Below are 17,778 nucleotides of genomic sequence, written 5' to 3'. Positions count from 1 at the left end.
CCTCCCTTCATCAGGACATCACATCTCTGCCAATGTGGCTTAATGCAGCCCCATCACACAGTAAACTCACATGTAGGCTGTAGTCAGTCAAATCCCTTATCTCATTGTCTTGTGAATTCTGCCAGATTCCCTCCACCCTGTTCTTAGTCAGTTGATATTGAAATTAAAACCAGGGCTTTTATACTATCAAATTTCAGCCCAGGGCTCCAGATTCTCTGATTACCATTAATAATAAAACTAATCATAATGGCTAATATTTACTGAATACTTTCTATGTGCAGGCACCATGCTAAATTCTGTATACACACTATCTCATTTAATCCTCCCAACAGGCTCCTAAAGTAGATATTGTGATCTCCATTTTATAAATGAGGAAACCGAGTATCAGAGAGGGTAAGAAACTTGCTAATGGTGACTGAACTAGGACCGAACCTAAACTCTTACCGTTAAACTATAACAGATTCCAATATTGCTTCCCTTACCCACCCACCTTCGCCAACAGACTCAGGGTTCCATGCCCAGTTTCATTTCCAGTCTTTTCCCTACCACTGCCACAAAGCCAGTCCTTCTAAAACACTATCAAATCAAATATGAACCTCACAGACTAGATTTGAATATGCTTATCTTTAAAAAACATGTTACTCACCGGTTTAAAATCCCAATATATGTGCAGTCTGTTTTGGACTGCCTTGGAACATGGCTCTCAAATGGGCTTCTCCCCATTGCCAGGGTCTGTCAGGCAGTGATCATCAGTACGTGCCTCCGCAATCAGTGGTCCCACATAGAACTCCCCAGTTAGGTGATAGTAGACATTCTAAAAGAGAGCAAAAGAATCTGTCATGGATACAGTCAGTGGGGCTGTCCTTGACCTTATAGAGGGCATGAAGGCTGTTCCTGGGTCCCTTATGTACTCAATCACTATGAGGGAACACTGAACTTTCATGGGTAACAAGGATCCACTTCCTCTTCCTTCTCCTCAAACCCCAGTTGACTCTAGGAAGAAGACCAGGCATAAGGAGGGGCACCAGCCTACTTGATTCCATATAAGGGCTCCAACACAATCATGACTTGCATAGACAAAGGAGATTATCTTTGAAACACACACACACACACGCACACCTGAACTTCCATACAAGGGCTCCAACACAATCATGACTTGCATAGACAAGGGAGATTCTCTTTGAAACACACACACACACACACACACACACACACACCTGAACTTCAGAAGCTGTCATCATAAGCTCCAGCTATGGGCTTGTCAAGAAACCTTTCCAGTTCTTAATCTGATACTATCTTGCTTGGTGAGCTTGGACAAGTGGGTTCTTTTTGTGTCTCAGTGTTTTCATTTGTCAGGTGGAAATGCTTATCTATCATACATACTACCAGAAGTTCCCTGTGAGGGCAACATGCAAAGTAACAAGATGGTTGAAAATATTCTCAGGGGAAAAAGTCCCCCAGGCTGCACCATCCACTTGATGCCAGGTCTCTTCTATTCTATGGAGCGACTTCCATTTAGCCTCTCTTCTCTAGCCCCTGTTTCCTTCTCTACAGAAGAAGTCACAGGTAGCATCACCTGCCCACCTTCCAGGGCATACCAGGAGTGGTGGGAGGATGGTGGAGACAGTGAGGGGAAGGGAACTGTCAGGTGGAACCTGAGGTAACTGTCAATGAAAATATTACCATTGTGAACGAATGTGACAGAGCATACTTTCTACCTATCATTCCTGTACCCAAAGTTGAACTGTCTAGTATGATTTTTTGAATGGACTTCGAAGTGCTTAGTTACAAAGACAGGTTTGGATTTCACCCTTACCCATTGCTCAGGATGCTCTGTTTCTGTCTTCCCATCATCTAACACTTAGTCTGAATCTGGCAAGTGTTGCCAGGGGCTGAGCCACAACAGACTCACCCTGGGGCAGGGGAGATTGTGGAAGATACCTGCAGACTGTATTTGTGACAATAAAACATGATGGGGATTTTGCCTGAAACAAGTCCCTGATCCAGGCAGATATTTTCATCCAACGTGTTTTTCATCTGAAAGGGCAAAACACACAGAAACACCATTGGAAAGAGGTAGAGAAAGAGGGCCCTCAAGCCTCCCCACGTCGTGCCTTTTCCCCACTACTCCAAGGGTGCCAGAAATTACCAACCAAAAGGAAGCAGGGGTTTGGGATCTTGGGAGCCATTCTCTTTGCACTAGACAAATGCTGGAAGGAGGTGCTGTTGTGATGTTCCTTCCTAAGAACTCCCACCCCTCAGACTGTCACAGCACATATAGAGAAGGGGGACCAAGCCAGATACCCTGGTTGGCTGAGAAACTGAGAGGTCAGATCTAGGGCTGCAGTTTGCAAAGTAAGGAACCAGAGGCAAAGACAAGGAAAAGAGATGGGGTCTGGGGAGCAAGAGACAAAAGGACACTGAGAAGGCCCAAGGGCAAAAAGCTGAGAAAGGAGGTAAGGGGTAGAAAGATAATCCTGGACAGGATGGAATTAGGAAATGCTTTTCTGAGCTGTCATGTAATTCAGGTCCCATTGTCTTTTATAGTCAAATATTTAAAATCTGAGTTGCAATTTCATGATACATACTCTTCTGTAGCCCACAATGTTGTGGATTGGCTTCAGGTTTGGATAAACATTTTTCAGATACCAGTCAAAAGTTTTATATTTCAGTTTTTCCGGAGTGCCATTCTGGAAGAAATGTCTCCAAAATCGATTCCAGAGTTCTATAAATTAAACATGGACTATTTCTGTGCCTTGTAACATCCTTGACTCCACCAAAGGATATGAATGACACATGAGGGAATGAAATATTTTCCTGATAGCCTGGAAGGTAACCTTGATAATTATAGTTTTTCAAGTAAAGTGGGAAGAGCTTGAAACCTAGTAATCTCTGCTAGCTTCAAAGGTACTTGCAAGGCCTGCATAGTAGGGCCACTCAGGTTTATTTCCCTTCATTAGCAAGCTAATGCAGACTGCTCCCATTTGAGATAATGTTTACACCAGTAAGACACAAAATACTCCTCATGATAGAAAAAGGCTTTCAAAAGGAATATTCTGGTAGCAAGATTTAGAGGTTGAAGGAGATTTTCTACAAGTGATATCTGTGGGGAATCAAAGGGAAAGAATGCTTGAGCCCAGAGTCGCAGCTCAAGGACAGAAGACAGCATGCCATGCCAACCTCAGGTGGCCGGCCTTAGCCAAGAAGGCCATCCTCATTTGTGTGCATCCAGCAGGGTTACAGTCTCTACTCCCACCATCCCACATCCCACCTGCCATGTCCCATAAATTCCTAATGTCCAGCCCTGCCCCACAAGGAATCCCCCAGTACAGATGATGCATGAAGATCATAGAATCTAGGAGATTCCTTGGTTTAAATTATATCTCTCCTGCTTATTACTTTATTACTTTAAACAAATTCCTTTCAGCTCTCTGTACTTCAGTTTCTTCATCTGTAAACTTGGAAGAATAAAAAAAAACCTTCCTCATAGATATGTTGCAATGATTAATGACTACCTGGAGCATAGTATTACTACCTAATGTTAGATGTCATTATCCTTGCACCATCGGAACTTTATGCTAACTTTTTAGGGCAGGGATGGCACTTTCACTCTATCTCTCCCATTTCCTACACTTATCACCCCCTCCTCCTCCTTCGTTCTTCCCTGCTTCTGTTCAATCCATGACAAACCTGGAGAGGTATGTTCCAGGCCAAATAGACCATGTGTTTGTACTCATCCATCCAGATTTCAGCCACTCGCAGAGCATTACGCTTCAAGGCAAGACTCAGATCCAAGGCATAGGGCTTGTGGTGTCTCTCTAGGTGAGCAATCCGGGAGCAGGGTAAGATCTCGATTCTCCCTCCACATTGCCACACCTGTAAAAGAAGAAAAGAAAGTCACCTGGGCAGGCTAGGCCCATGACCAAGAAGCAGCATAGCTTGTAGACTCACAGAGAACACATTTTAGAATCATTTTTAAAGAATGTAAATTCAGTTCTCTCACTCCCATCTCAATGTGGCCTCTCAACCTACCTACCTAAAACAACCTTCATTAGAAATCTACCAAAATTCTTCTCTCCCATTGTTCAGACAGCTCCAAAAATCCTACATCCTTCAGGAAATCTTCCTGAACAGACCAAAGGAATGGCTGCCTTTGGCTCTATTATCCCCAAGAAAGTGCCAGAGTCCTAAGAGGTACCACACTCTGAGCCAATCTCACTGGACTTCACTTCCCAAGACCCACTCTGTCCTGCATGCTAGATATAAAGCAATGTGGTGGACAGACTCTCAGGGGCTCCCATGATCCCTGCCTCCTAGTGTTCATACCCTTCTCTAATCCCTTCCCTTTGAGTGTGGGCTTGTGATCTCCTTCTATCCAATAGAATATGGCAAAGGTGACAGGATGTACATGATTGCATGTATGTGATTACACTATATAAGATTGCAGTGTCCATCTGGTTAGGAGACGTGCTGTCACGTTGGCTTTGAAGTAGCAAGCCACCATGTTGTGAGCCACCATGATAAAGAGGCCACAGGGCAAGAAACTAAGGGTGGCTTCCAACTGATAGCCAGCAAAAAACTGAATGCTCTCTCAGTCTAGAGGGCTTCAAGGAACTGAGTGCTGCCAACAATCCCATGAGCTTGGAAGCAGATCTTTCCCTAGTCAATCCTCAATGGCCAACGCTTTGACTGCCCTGGCCAACACCTTGACTGCAGCTTTGCAGATGACCCTGCTAAGCCATGCATGGACTCTTAGTCCACAGAAACGGTGAGATGGTAAAGGCACTTTGCTTTGAATCACCAACTTTGTGATAATCCTGCTACACAGCAATAGATAACTAATACAAGTAATTCTTGACTAAGAGATATCATGACTTATGATATAATTATAAATACTCTTCTTTGCCATCCTGATGGGTACAAACTTACTTTTCAGGCCACATACTCTAATATTTGGCTTAAAAATATGATCTTCATCCAGATAGATGATAGAATTATCTAATGATATTAGATTGATATAATGGCTCCAGTGTCTTCTCCTCATGGTTTCCCAAGAAAAGTGCAGTTTCTGGGAGTTAATTGGCCTATCTAGCAGTGGTTAGAAACCTACTACATTCATGCCCAAGGGAGCCTCTGAGATAAGAGTGAGGAACTTAGGTCCTGCTGGTTCAGTTAACCACCTGAAGGGTCAGTCCCCTTATCTGACTTTCAAAATTTTTTTATCCCTTCTTCCACTTCTGAATCCACAGATTCTTCTCCCTCATCCCCCAAAACGCAGAATAGCACAATGACAAAAAGCCATGCTTTGAAGTCAGACTGACCTGTGTTCAAATCCTGATTCTATCACTGCATACCTGGCAACTAAAAGCAAAACACTCCCCCTTCTGAGTCTCAGGTGGCTCATCCACAAAGGGCATAAAGCTGTCAGGAGGAATAAATGGCATAACAAGTATCCATAAATGTCTATGATTTTTAACTTGAAACAGATCTTTTCTTCCATTATCTTCCTGAATTTCTCTTCATTAGTTTCCAGAATCATGTGGAGGTTAAAACTCATGTGCTTTCAGATTTTAGTTTCTGAAGCCAAACATCTAAAATTTCGAATACAAATTTATTTCATTTTTTTTAGTTGCTGGTAGTTTCCAATCCACAGGAATTCAGAGGAAAAAAAAATTTTGGCACAAAAAAAAACTTAAATTCAAGTGAAAAGATAAAAGTCATGATTGCCATTTATGAAGTAATGTTAACTGTTATCCTTGACCAACAGTTTTCAAATTTTACTCTTTCAGTTTATTCCCACTTGCCAAACATTCCTCCATTCTCATTCTGTGTGTGGTGTGTGTGTGTGTGTGTGTGTGTGCGTGTGTGTGTGTGTGTAACACACAGACAGAGATGTAAAGCTTCTGCTTATAGTAACAATGACTTGCTCTGTGGCAAATGTTACCCTAATGTTTTTCATGAATTTAATCCTTAACATGTAGGTATTATTATTATCCTCATTTAAGTAAGTTGCCCACATTTACCAGCAGGTAAATGACAGAATTGGATTCTGAGCAGTGAGCCTATTAAGCTCTGACAAGGGGTCAGGAATACACAAGGTGCCTGATAAATGCTGGTTTTCCTTTCTTGAGCATCAACCCCAACAGTCCATCTCCATTTATACACTTCCATGTGCACTATCACTGCCATGCCTCTAGATGTCAGAACAAAACATTCCATGCAGTTCTAATGTTCCCATGATCTGTCACTGGAGAAAGACAGATCTTAACAAGTGCTGGAAGGTTTTAAAAGGCAAATAGTCACACACACAAACTAAGGAAACTAGATATGGGTAGAACTGTTTTATCCAAGAAAAAGAAAAGAATGGCCTTTCCCTGACACTCCCTACATTTCCAGCAAAATCTATCAAAAAAGCACAAAATATTAAAAGAAAGAGAATTTCTTGTGGAAACGAAAATATCAGAGTTCAATATGGGATGGTGAGGGGAATGGAAACAGACAAGAAGCAGCAGAAGAAGAAAGCAGAGAAAAGCATGGGGAACTCAGAAATGGTAAGAAGGGCTTGGGGTCCTAAGTTGGAGAATTGGAGTTCCAAATTCATGGAAGCTATGGTAGATAGGAAAACCTCAGCCCTAATGTAACTAAGGTCATCTTAGGACTTTGCTAAGTACCATGCATAAAATAATTATTTCTACATTTATATTTTGTGCTAGAGACTAATTGTACACTCAATACCTATTTCCCTCTACATCTATAGTTGTAGAAGGAATAACTGCACACATAGCAACTAGCTGAAATCTACATTTCCCAGACTTTTTCACTCACCAGTGGCCATATGACCAGCAGGGGCCAATGGGATTTGAGGGAAATAACATAGACAACTTTCAGGTAGTGCCCTTAAAAAGAAAACATGCTCTGTCTTTCCCCCCTTTTCTCTTCCTACTGAGTAGAATACAGGTGTGGTGTTGAGTGTAGCAGAACCACAAGATGGGTTTTGGTTCCCATCACCCTGAAGCTGCCATCTTAATCCTGAACTGCTTATGTTCAAACTGTTCTGGGAAAAAGAAATCAATCTCTATCTTGTTTAAACCTGTTATTTTAGCCTCTCTCACAGTAGTCAAACAAGGATTCAATTAATATCTTTATAAATCATTTAAAAATATTTATTACATTTTAACAGTGCCATTATCCTTATGAGGTAGATGAAACAAGGATGTTTCTCTTCATTTCATAAAAGGGAAAACTGGTCAAGACAAACATGCAAAGCAGTAGTTTTCTCTGCCCAACAATTACTGTGGCTTACGGTATAACCCAGATAGGGACTCAAAGTGTATTTGTTAACACATAAATGTGAGGTCCTGGTTAGGTCTTCATTGGGTATAATATATAGTTCTAGGGTCATCAGTTCCAAGTAAAAAATTGAAAGTTGTAGATCTAAATAAGCTTTAGAAAATATCATATGCTTCCAGACACTGTTATGGACTAGAGATCACCTGGTCTCAGGCACAGAATTTCAGGGCTTGGGGGGATAAAAAAAAGCCATTTTATAGAACCTCAGTCCACAGTGAGTTAGCAGAGTCAGGATTAGAAGCCAAGTTCAGCATTTTTTTACAATGCCATCCTGACATCCTTATCATTATTATTTTTATCATTAACCATTTATGAGCATAAGTCACATGTCACTCAGCATGCTAGGTGCTCAACGTAGTAGGTATGGCTTAGAGAGCTTCTATCTGCCCAAGATAACACAAACTTTCAAGTGGTAGAGTAGGATTTGGACTTAAGTCTGTCTGTTTCCAATACTCATGTAATTCTCACTAACATAAGTTAGTGCCTTTTTTAAAGTTCAGTCTTAGGCTGGAAGATGAAAGAAAGGTAAATTAATAAGAAAAATCACAAACCCAAGGGGCAAGGCCTTTTAACAAAGGATTGTGGATTATACAGAAGCTGCAAAAGGAATACTATAGGAGGGATATTTTATGCATGAGATCCAGGAGATGCTTGGAAAAATGCTTGGAATGCTTATTTCCCTTAAGGTAAATAAGAATACCATCTGCCGAGCCTCAATTATACCTCTTTCCATCCATATCTCCCAGATTATACAAACCTATACTAGAAAGTTCCACTCCAGAAGTTTTACTGCCTTTCCTAGTGACTCAGAAACATGATAATTTGTCCATCTCTTGAGCCAATGACATTCAGCCTTGTTCCAGAATTCCAAAGACCATACTACTCTCCAATTATTTCCCCCTCTGCTTTTTCTCATAATGAGAAGAAAATGTACCCACCCTCAAGCTAAGCTCCACGTTCTCTCCTCCACAGACCAGCATCCCACCATCTAGAGATCCGATCTCTTCCAAAAAGATCCTGTTGGCAGCCAGGATGCCCATGATGGAAGGATTCCTATAGAACACATAGTAAGAGAGTTACTAACCTCTTGATGAGAGAAATGGGTCAGGATGGTGGTGAGGGGTAGAAAGCCAATGATGATTTGGCTTTCAAAGGTCTACTCAAGTCTCTTCTTATCCTGAAGGTTTTCTCTAAACCCTCAGGCTGAACTAAGTACATGCAGCCTTCCTTCACCCTCATCCTGCCATAGTCCTTCTCATATTATAATGAAATTATACCTTTTTCATCTTCATATCCCTACTTCATAGCCTGAAAATTCTTAAAATGTCTCAAATATTTTTTTAAAACATTATATACTTTGGTTTTTGTTTGAAAGTCCTTAGATAGTCTAAAGTGCCTATAATTTTTTCTCTATCCTCTGTCCTTCACCCCATCTCCTCCATTTCTCCCACCCACTCCCATCAGTACCATAAAAGATAAACAAAACCCACACCATCCATTCCTGATTTCCCATGTTCTAATCAAATTCCCTAAATCTCAGACTTACTTCACTGGAGCCGTGGCATCATGCAGATCAAACCAGGCCTTTGGCAGTGGATCATAGTGGCATCATAGTTCCCAGTTAAAGCCATCAACTGCCAATGCATACTTTTCCAGTTCAAAGGTGTCAAAATGAATATTGTCAAACACAGGAGACACAATTACAGTGGGGTCTTCCTGAATCCGAGACAGAATGGGCTCTGCCCTAGAAGAAGAGTGTGTAACAAATCCAGGTTGGATACGAAAGTAAGAAGAAGCAAGCAAACAAAACCTCCTCAAGCACTTTGCCCTGACATTGAGCACCTTTTTCATTTATGCTGTGCTGAGCTCTGAGTAGGATACTCCAGAATGCAAAGACTCGCAGTTTTCAGGATATGAAAAGAACAGATATGTCAAGAACAGATTTGGAATTAGTACCCAAATACCACTCTCAAGTCATTATGAACAGGACTATTTGTATTCTGCCTAAATTTACATTAACTCTTTGAGTCTCCCTGTTTCCAAAATGATGTCTCTTTACTATTTGAGAAAAACCTTAGGAATCATCAAAAGATAATTTCCTCATTTTATAGTTAAGGACATAAATGTCTAGTTAAATGTGACTTATTCAAAGTCACAAAGTTGTTTGGCAAAGTCAGGGTCAGAATCCAGTTGTCAACACTCCAAGCCCATTGTTTTTTGTTTTTGTTCTGGTTGTTGTTTTTTCCTAACACTAAACTATTACTTCTTTAGTAGTTTAGTGTTACAAATCCCTGAGTAAAACACCCTGTCTTTGGATCTTTTCTTTGTTCGAGGTCTGGTGCTATCTTTCCCTATTTCCATAATATCCTGTCTTGTATGTAGTACATTTTCAGTATCTCCTTTTTCCCCTTTCTTAGAAGAAACTTCCTGGAGCCTTACCACCCAACGTTCACTTCAACATGAGCATCCAAGATGGCAATCATATCAGCTGTGGCCACTTTCCTGCCAGTGTTGCGTGCTTGAGCAAGACCTTTTCTCTTCGTATGCCGTATTATTTTTAGTAGTCCTGGATACTTCTGGTTGTAAAGTTTAATCTTCTCATCCAAGTATGCCTTTAGTTCTCCTGCCAACCAAATGCACACCTATAGAAATTCTGAGTGCAATAATCAATGTGGTGTAGAAATTTCATACTATTATATAGTAGTGGTTGGACTACCTCCAGTTTAGATTGAGCAATTCTACCATCTTGACTGAGAAATAAGTAGTGTTTCCCCTGCACCTACTTCTCTCCATTCTATCCTAGGGCTTAATGCTCCATTCCTAATCTCATTTCCCTTGAAGTTTAACTACCTTAGAATAATCATACTGCTTACCATGTAACAAGGATTGTTATATAAGCTTTATGTGTATTGAGAATTCTCACAAGAATGAGTAGATAGACCTGACCTAGCTAAGGTGATGAACAGACATTGTGGAGACAGCCTGAAATGTCTTCCCCGTGGCTAAACTCTCAAGATTTTCTGGAGAATCCATAAACAACTGAAACTGTTTTGTCTTATTTTACATATTTCTACTTGGCCTACTCAAGGACCAGTTTTGGACAGAATGCCCAGGCTAATCACTTTTCCAGCTTCTAGCTAATGAATTTGTCCCCTAAATTATGCAAACAGGATTCACTATTCCCAGATTGTTTCCATTTTTTTTCTTCCCTCTTTCCCCTGTCTTTTATAAAGGCTGTCTATAAATTTGTTCTTTGACTCAGCCTACCAGTTGACTTCCTCATATGTATGAGAAAAACTTGCATGCAAATCACTAAGCAGTGTTTAAAATATCTAACCAAGTGACTGAGTTTTCCATTGATAACATTAATTTATTTAAATTTCAAATTATCCTATAAGGTAGGTATTTCAGTATCCTCACTTTACAGACAAAAAAAAAAAAAACCTGAGGCACAGAGAGATTAAGAAACTTCTCCAAGTTACACATCCAATAAGTGGCATACCCTGGATGTGAGCCCATGTTGTGTCTAATCACCATGCCATGCTGCCTCAAGAACTATGTGTGTACTTGGTTGGATTTATCATGATCTCTCTCTATCCCTCTCTTCCCAGGGCCCAGAGATGAAATTCTTGCTGGTTCCTCTCTCAGAAGAAGAGTAGATTTGTGAGTGCTGGAATGACCAAGATCTGGAAGCAATACCTACATGACTGTGGCACAAAAATTTGCCCTATGTTAGAACTTTCCCAGCTGCACTCCAGGAAGACTGACTCAGTAACTGAAGGTTTTAAAGAGAGCCAGTGGATCTGAAGGCTTTTGCTCCAACTGTGAGAAACCAAGCTGGAAAGTCCCTACACTTACCCAGTCACTACTTTCAGGAAGCAATCAGAAGGAGTTGCCATGTTTTTTTCTTCTTCTGCCACCATGGTGCCCCTGAAAAGGCTTGTGGCAAAGTGAGGGGAGGGAGCAGGTTCTGAATTTCACCCTTGATGGCACCCACCTTGTAGAAGAATCATGGATTCTGCCTATTTTTTTAGCAATTTCTTCAAGAAAAAATCAAAGTGAATGGAAAACCTGGGAATCCTGGTAGAGGTGTTATAATCATTGAAAGGAGCAAGAGCAGGATTACCATAACTTCTGAGGTACCTTTTTCTAAAAGGCATTAGAAAAATCTCACCAAGAAATATGAAGAATATCCTGTGTGGTTGGTTGTACATAGTTGTTAACAGCATAATTAGGAATTACATTACCTCCAGATTAACCAGGATAAAGAAGAGAATTAAAGATGAGGATTAAAAATCATTTATCTTGAGTATTCTGTATGAGTTCTTAAATAAACTGTGTGAACCAAAATGGTGGGAAAAAAAGAAAAAAGGAAAAAAGAGAAAAAAGAGTTTGCCATAGACCCCAGGTATCTAGTGTGTAATTCAACCTCCCTCACTATCTATTTCTGTGTCACTTCCCATTTGGGGATCTCTGTTTCCTCAACTTAGAAAGAAAGGCTGAATAACATGCCAAGATCCTTCCAATTCCAAAATTTTATGAGTTGTAGATTCTGAGTCATCCTCTCAGAAATAATGCCTACAGTCCAGCACAAGAATTAAAGACCCTTCAATGGATCTTCTAAAGTAAACTTAGGCCCCCTTCTCAGCCTTGCTCTCCCACTGGTCCTCTTTGCCCCCAAACTCTTTATTCCAGGATGCTCAGCTCAGGGTGCTTCTGGCTTCTGCAGATTTGCTCATATCATTCTTTTCATCACTCTCTATCCCCGACACCCACATACACACACCCAGTCTTCCATTGTTTTCTTTGCTTTTCTAAATCCTACCAAATTTTCAAGTCCCAATCCAAGTCCTCCTCCTCCAAGAAGCCTCTTTAGTTCATCCCAGCCATTTCTCCAGGCTTTCTTGCATTCACTGACAGCTCACTCAATTTGACACACCATTCTTCATATATTGAAATATCTTTCCATAGGTATGTCTTGCCTCATAAATTAATATGGGAACTTCTTGAAATCTTCCTTGCATAGTGCTTGTTTTTTGGTACAAAATAAATAGTTGTTAGTTATAAAATTTGCCTAAAATTGGAGCAAATATGTAGAATCCCACATATATTAATACAATTTCTGAAATAGTTGGATTAGCTCTGCTGACACTTGAAACATTTGACCTGATACAAATGAAGCTTCATATCTAGGGGGGAAAAGGACAGGGACATAATCAAGTTATGGCATTTCAACAGTACTACAAATGATACTGAGGTAAACAAGGAGTAATAACACTAGTTAACATTTATTGCGAGCAAGTCCTGTGTTGAGGACTTCACATGTCTCATTTAATCCTCAAAATTGTCCTATCAGGTAAACACTATTATTTCCCCCGTATTACAGGTGAGGAAGTGGAGACATGGCCCCACGAAGTCAAATGAATAGTAAGTTTCTCTTGTGGCATATGTGGTAGACTTCCATTTATTTTCCTCAATTTAACACAAAACAGATTTTTAAGTTCTGTTCAGTGTAGGACCAATCTAGTTGATATTTTATGGTTAAGGAGAGAGAAATTAATCCCTGTCCCAGAGACACCAGTCAAAGAAGGACTAACAGTCCCCTCTTCTTTGCCAATTCACACATTATCTCTATGAAAAGCATAATGGGTTCCTGACCAAAGTGAGAGAGATGTATTATATGATAAGGGAATGGTTTGGAACGATCCAGAGTTTTGCTTGACTTCTCTTTATGTGTCTACCTACGTTTGTAATCTTGTATCTTTTGATTTCATTGTTCCATAGGCAGAAATCTTGAATTAATTCTTATCTACTCTTCATGGAATGTGGAATTAAAGAGCCATTGATTTTTTTTTCCACAGGAAATGATATCTTCAGGGGTCCCCCAGCTCAGTCCTTACATTTGCCCCATGAAAAAGTTGAGTCTCAGACAGGTGAGACGGCTTGCCTCAGATCATCTCACAGAGACAGGGAGTGGAGCCAGGGTGTGTCCAGATGTCGAGGACAGAGGTCTTTCTAATCAAGTTCTTATTTCCTACTCAAAAACTAGGTGTGCCTGCACAGAAAGGAATGAAGTCAGCCATTTTCTTTTCTTTGGTTTTCAATGGAATTCTGCTTAAGAACTGTACCTTCTTATTTTTTTGTGCATTTATATTGAAATGACAAGAAAGGAAGGTATTTAAAACATGAAAAGGAGTATTTTTAGTGTCTGGAAATCCAAAAAGGAAAGTTTAGAGGTCATTTGCCTCTTCCTCTTAGGTCAAACTGCCCCTAATTTGATTATATATATATATATATATATTATATATTATATATATATATATATATATAACTGCCCCTAATTTGAATCTGCAATAAGTACCTGTCTCGTACTTAAAGATCCCCCAGAGAAGGAACAAATTCTGCCTCCCATGAGCAGCCACTCCATAGTCCTTACTCTCAGAAATTTCTTCCTTATTGCTAGCGCAAATCTGTGACTTTGTTCTAGTTCTTCAAAATTTAAAAAACTAAGAGCTAACACTGGCTGAGAGGTTACTATGTGCTAAATACTGTTCATCACCTACGTATTATATCAGTGAACATAGTGGCTAGAGATAGGGCTCTGGACTCTGCAAATCTCAATTTTGTCACTTAACAGCATTGCAATATTTAGCAAATTCCTTAACCAGACTATGCCTTAGGTTTTTGCAGCTGTAAAATGGCCAAAACAGTGGTTCCTCCTCATAGGTTATTGTAATGATTAAAATAGTTAACATACATAAGGTGCTTGGAACAATGTTAGCTGCCATGATTATCTCATGTAACTCTCCTTGCAGTTTATGAGATAGTTATTATTACCAACATTCATGTTTTCCCCACTATCTCCCAATTCTTCATGTCCCCGCTGGGTGAACTAGATAGAGATGGGGAGGGGGCATGCTATGAGCAAGAAACATTGCCACTGGGAAGAGTCTCAGCATCCAAAGCTCCATTTTCTCTGGGTTTAATTACACAGAAAGATTGCTTTTCCTCATAGAGAACAATTCTAAATCCCTTCTTGGTATCTGAGGTCTAATTTTGGACCCCAGTTTACTCCCTCAGGTCTCCATCATGGTGCATAGAAAGGCTTCGGAGTCACTCAGTCCTGGACTTGAGTCAGCTCCACCATTAACTCACTCTGCAATTTGGGCACATTATGTGATCTATCTCTCTGTGTCCTAGCCTCCCCATCTATGTAATCAAGGTGATGATCCTCTGCCTTGACTTTGTGAAGATTAATGTGTCCAGCACATACGACCTCAATAAATGATCCCTTTCTCTTCACTATATGAGGAAACTAAAGTGTCCTAAACTCTAAGATAAAACTCTTTTCCAGCTCAGCAGTCAATAAACTATTATTCTTTGATCAAGTTGCTCACCATTTGAGCTAAAATCATCCACCAAGATGATCTCCTTTAACAAATGAGAGGGGGTGCGGTTGATGATACTAGTGATGGCCCGTTGTATAATGGACAGAGCTTCATTCATGAATATGAGAATGACACCAAGGGATGGGAGTTGTGAAGGATATGTCTTCTGAAGACACCTATAAGAAACCATTTTAAATAATCACGTTACTTTTTAAAAACTTTTTAAAAATTACTTAAACATTACTATCCAATCTACCCCTTCACTATATAAGATGCTTTAATATATTAATCGGCTCACCAACCCCCAAACTCATTAGGAAGGGAAACTCTAAGGTGATTGTCACTGCAGCAAGATCTTATATTTGCTTAACCAAAATTTTCCTGTTATGAGGATAAAATCCTTGTCTTTCATATCAATCTTCAGTAGATGGATCAACTTGAACATCCAACATTCCCCCAAAAAGATTCCTTATTCCTCCCCCATCTCTAAATTTGCTTTCTTGCCAGAAGTCTTCTGTCATTGCCACCACCTTTTCCCCATATTCTCAGGCTGTCAGTCATTTCTGACACAAACCTCTACTTCACCACTGTAGGGAAGTGGGGAACTGTTCAAAGAATTATGCTTGACACATTTTTTTAATTTCATAGTTTTCATAGTTTACATTATTAAATGCTTACCATATGCCAGGAACTAGCTTATTCTTTACTTTTAACATCTTTATTGAGATGTACTTAATATATGATAAAAATTCACCTATTTAAAAGCATACAAGTGTTTTTTATAACATTCACAGAGTTGAGCAACAATTACCACTGTCAAATTTTAGAACATTTTCATCACACTAAAAAGAAACCCCATACCTATTACCAGTCCATTTCTCCCTAACCCATTCCACCCCCACTCCCTTCAGCCGAAGGCAACTAATCTACTTTCTATCTCTATAGAATTGTCTATTCTGGCTTTTCATATAAATGGAAACATATAATATGTGGTTTTTTATGACTAGCTTCTTTCACTTAGCATAATGTTTTTAAGGTTCATCCACATTGTGGCATGCATCAGACCTTCATTCCTTTTTACTGTCAAACAATATTCCATTGCATGGATACACCACATGTTTATCCATTCATCAGTTGTTGGACATTTAAAATATTTTCCATTTTTTGGCTGTTGCTAATGCCACTGTGAACATTCTTGAACAAGTTTTGTGTTGGCATATATTTTCATTTCACTTATATATACACCTAAGAGTGCAATTGTTAAGTCATAGGACAACTCTGTTTAACAATTTAATGAGCTGCTATAGTGTTTTCCAAACCATTTTACATTACCACCAGTAATGAACGAGGGGCCTAATTTCTCCACATCCTGCACAACAGTTGTCATTATCTGTCATTTTGATGATAGTCATCCCAGTGGGTGTGAAGTATTACCTCCCTGTGACTTTAATTTCCATTTCCCTAATAAGTAATGATGTGTAGCATCTTTTTTTTTCTTTTATTAACTTATTTTATTTAAATTCCATTAGTTAATATATAGTTACTATATCATTAGTTTCAGATGTGCTTGTTAGCCATGTGTGTATCTTTTTTGGAACATTGTCTAAGTCCTTTGTTTATTTTTAATTTAGTTATTTGTCTTTTTATTATTGAGTTATAAGAGCTACTAATGTATTCTAGATTCAAGCACTTTATCAGATATATGGTTTGCAAGTATTTTCTCCCACACTATGAGCTGTTTTTAACCTTCTTGATGATATTATTTGCAGCAAAAATTTTTCAGTTTTGATGAAGTCCAGCTTTTCAATCATTTATCACTTATGCTTTTGGTGTCATATCTAAAAACCATTGACTAACCCATGATCTCTGAGATTTAATCTTGTGTTTTCTCTTAAGAGCTTTAGTTTTATTTACATCTATGATCATTTGAGTTAATATTTATGTATGGTATGATATAAGGACCTAGTTTCATCTGTTTGCATATAAATAACCAGTTGTCCCAGTGCCATCTGTTGAAGAGATAATTCTTACCCCCATTCAGTTGTCTTAGCACCTGTAAAGAGGAAAAACTCTCCTGTGTATCTCTTTCTCTCTACTCACAGCACTACTCATAATGAAAACTTTGATGACTGGATAGTGGGTTTTTTTCCTCACATCAAATAATTCTGTGACACCAGCTGCGTGTCCTATAATTTAATTGCATTCTGATACTACCTACCTGAAGTTAACATCAGATCACACAGGTTAAGAGTTCCCACCCACAAGACTGGCACACACACACACACACACACACACACACACACATACCACTCTGGAGGCCAATCACAAGTTTAGGTTGTTATTGGTGCTTCTGACCCACTAGCTATAGATCGGAAGTTTCCAAGACCACCTCCTTGGGTTAGATTAATTTGCTAGAGCAGCTCACAGAAGTCAGGAAACCAGTTTACTTATTAGATTACCAGTTTATTACAGAAGATACTAAAAGATATGAATGAACTGCCATGTGAAGAGATACACAGGCCAGGGTTCTGAAGGGTCCAGAGCACAGGAGCTTCTGTCCCAGTGGAGTCTGGGGTGCAGCAAAGCCTTGGCATGCTTCATGCTTTAATAGGCATAATTGATAAGATCATTGCCTGTTAGTGGTCAAGTCTATCTCCATCCTCTCTCCCCTGTCAGAAGATATAGGAGGAACTGAATATCCCAACCTTATAATTATAGGGTTCATTACTATGGCAACCAGCTCATAGCCTTAGAGGCTTTCTAAGAGTCACCTCATTAATTCAGGGCTGAAAGGAGCTTGTTAAGGATACCAAAAGACACTTTCATCTCTCTTATCTCTTAGGAAATTACAAGGATTTTAGATACTCTATGTCAGGAACAGGGGTGAAGACAAAATATATATTTCTTAGTATAAATCACAGTATCATGGCACCCTTGTCAAGAATCAACTGACCATTAACATAAGAGTTTATTTCTTGGTACCAATTCTATACCACTGATTTATATATCTATCCTTAACCAGTTAAACCTTGTCTTGATT

General features: G+C 39.5%; 1 protein-coding gene and 1 pseudogene across 1 annotated transcript in view; one reads left to right on the top strand and one right to left on the bottom strand.

Moving 5' to 3' along the window:
* The window catches only part of GALNT8 (polypeptide N-acetylgalactosaminyltransferase 8), a 47,954-nt gene that overhangs the window by 8,604 nt on the left and 21,572 nt on the right, over window positions 1–17,778 (bottom strand). The window contains 9 exon segments of the mRNA XM_006739635.2: window positions 647–814; window positions 1,942–2,037; window positions 2,589–2,680; window positions 2,683–2,725; window positions 3,691–3,876; window positions 8,289–8,403; window positions 8,897–9,094; window positions 9,790–9,973; window positions 14,748–14,914. Of these exon segments, the coding sequence (XP_006739698.1) occupies window positions 647–814; window positions 1,942–2,037; window positions 2,589–2,680; window positions 2,683–2,725; window positions 3,691–3,876; window positions 8,289–8,403; window positions 8,897–9,094; window positions 9,790–9,973; window positions 14,748–14,914 (1,249 nt within the window).
* LOC145721482 (large ribosomal subunit protein eL22 pseudogene) lies at window positions 11,272–11,573 on the top strand (annotated as a pseudogene).

This window comes from Leptonychotes weddellii, chromosome 5 (assembly GCF_054177405.1).
Source record: "Leptonychotes weddellii isolate Sample4059 chromosome 5, ASM5417740v2, whole genome shotgun sequence".
In the NCBI taxonomy this organism is placed as follows: domain Eukaryota; kingdom Metazoa; phylum Chordata; class Mammalia; order Carnivora; family Phocidae; genus Leptonychotes; species Leptonychotes weddellii.
Note: the sequence above shows the minus strand (reverse complement) of the source record. Positions and strands in the feature narration are given on the sequence as shown.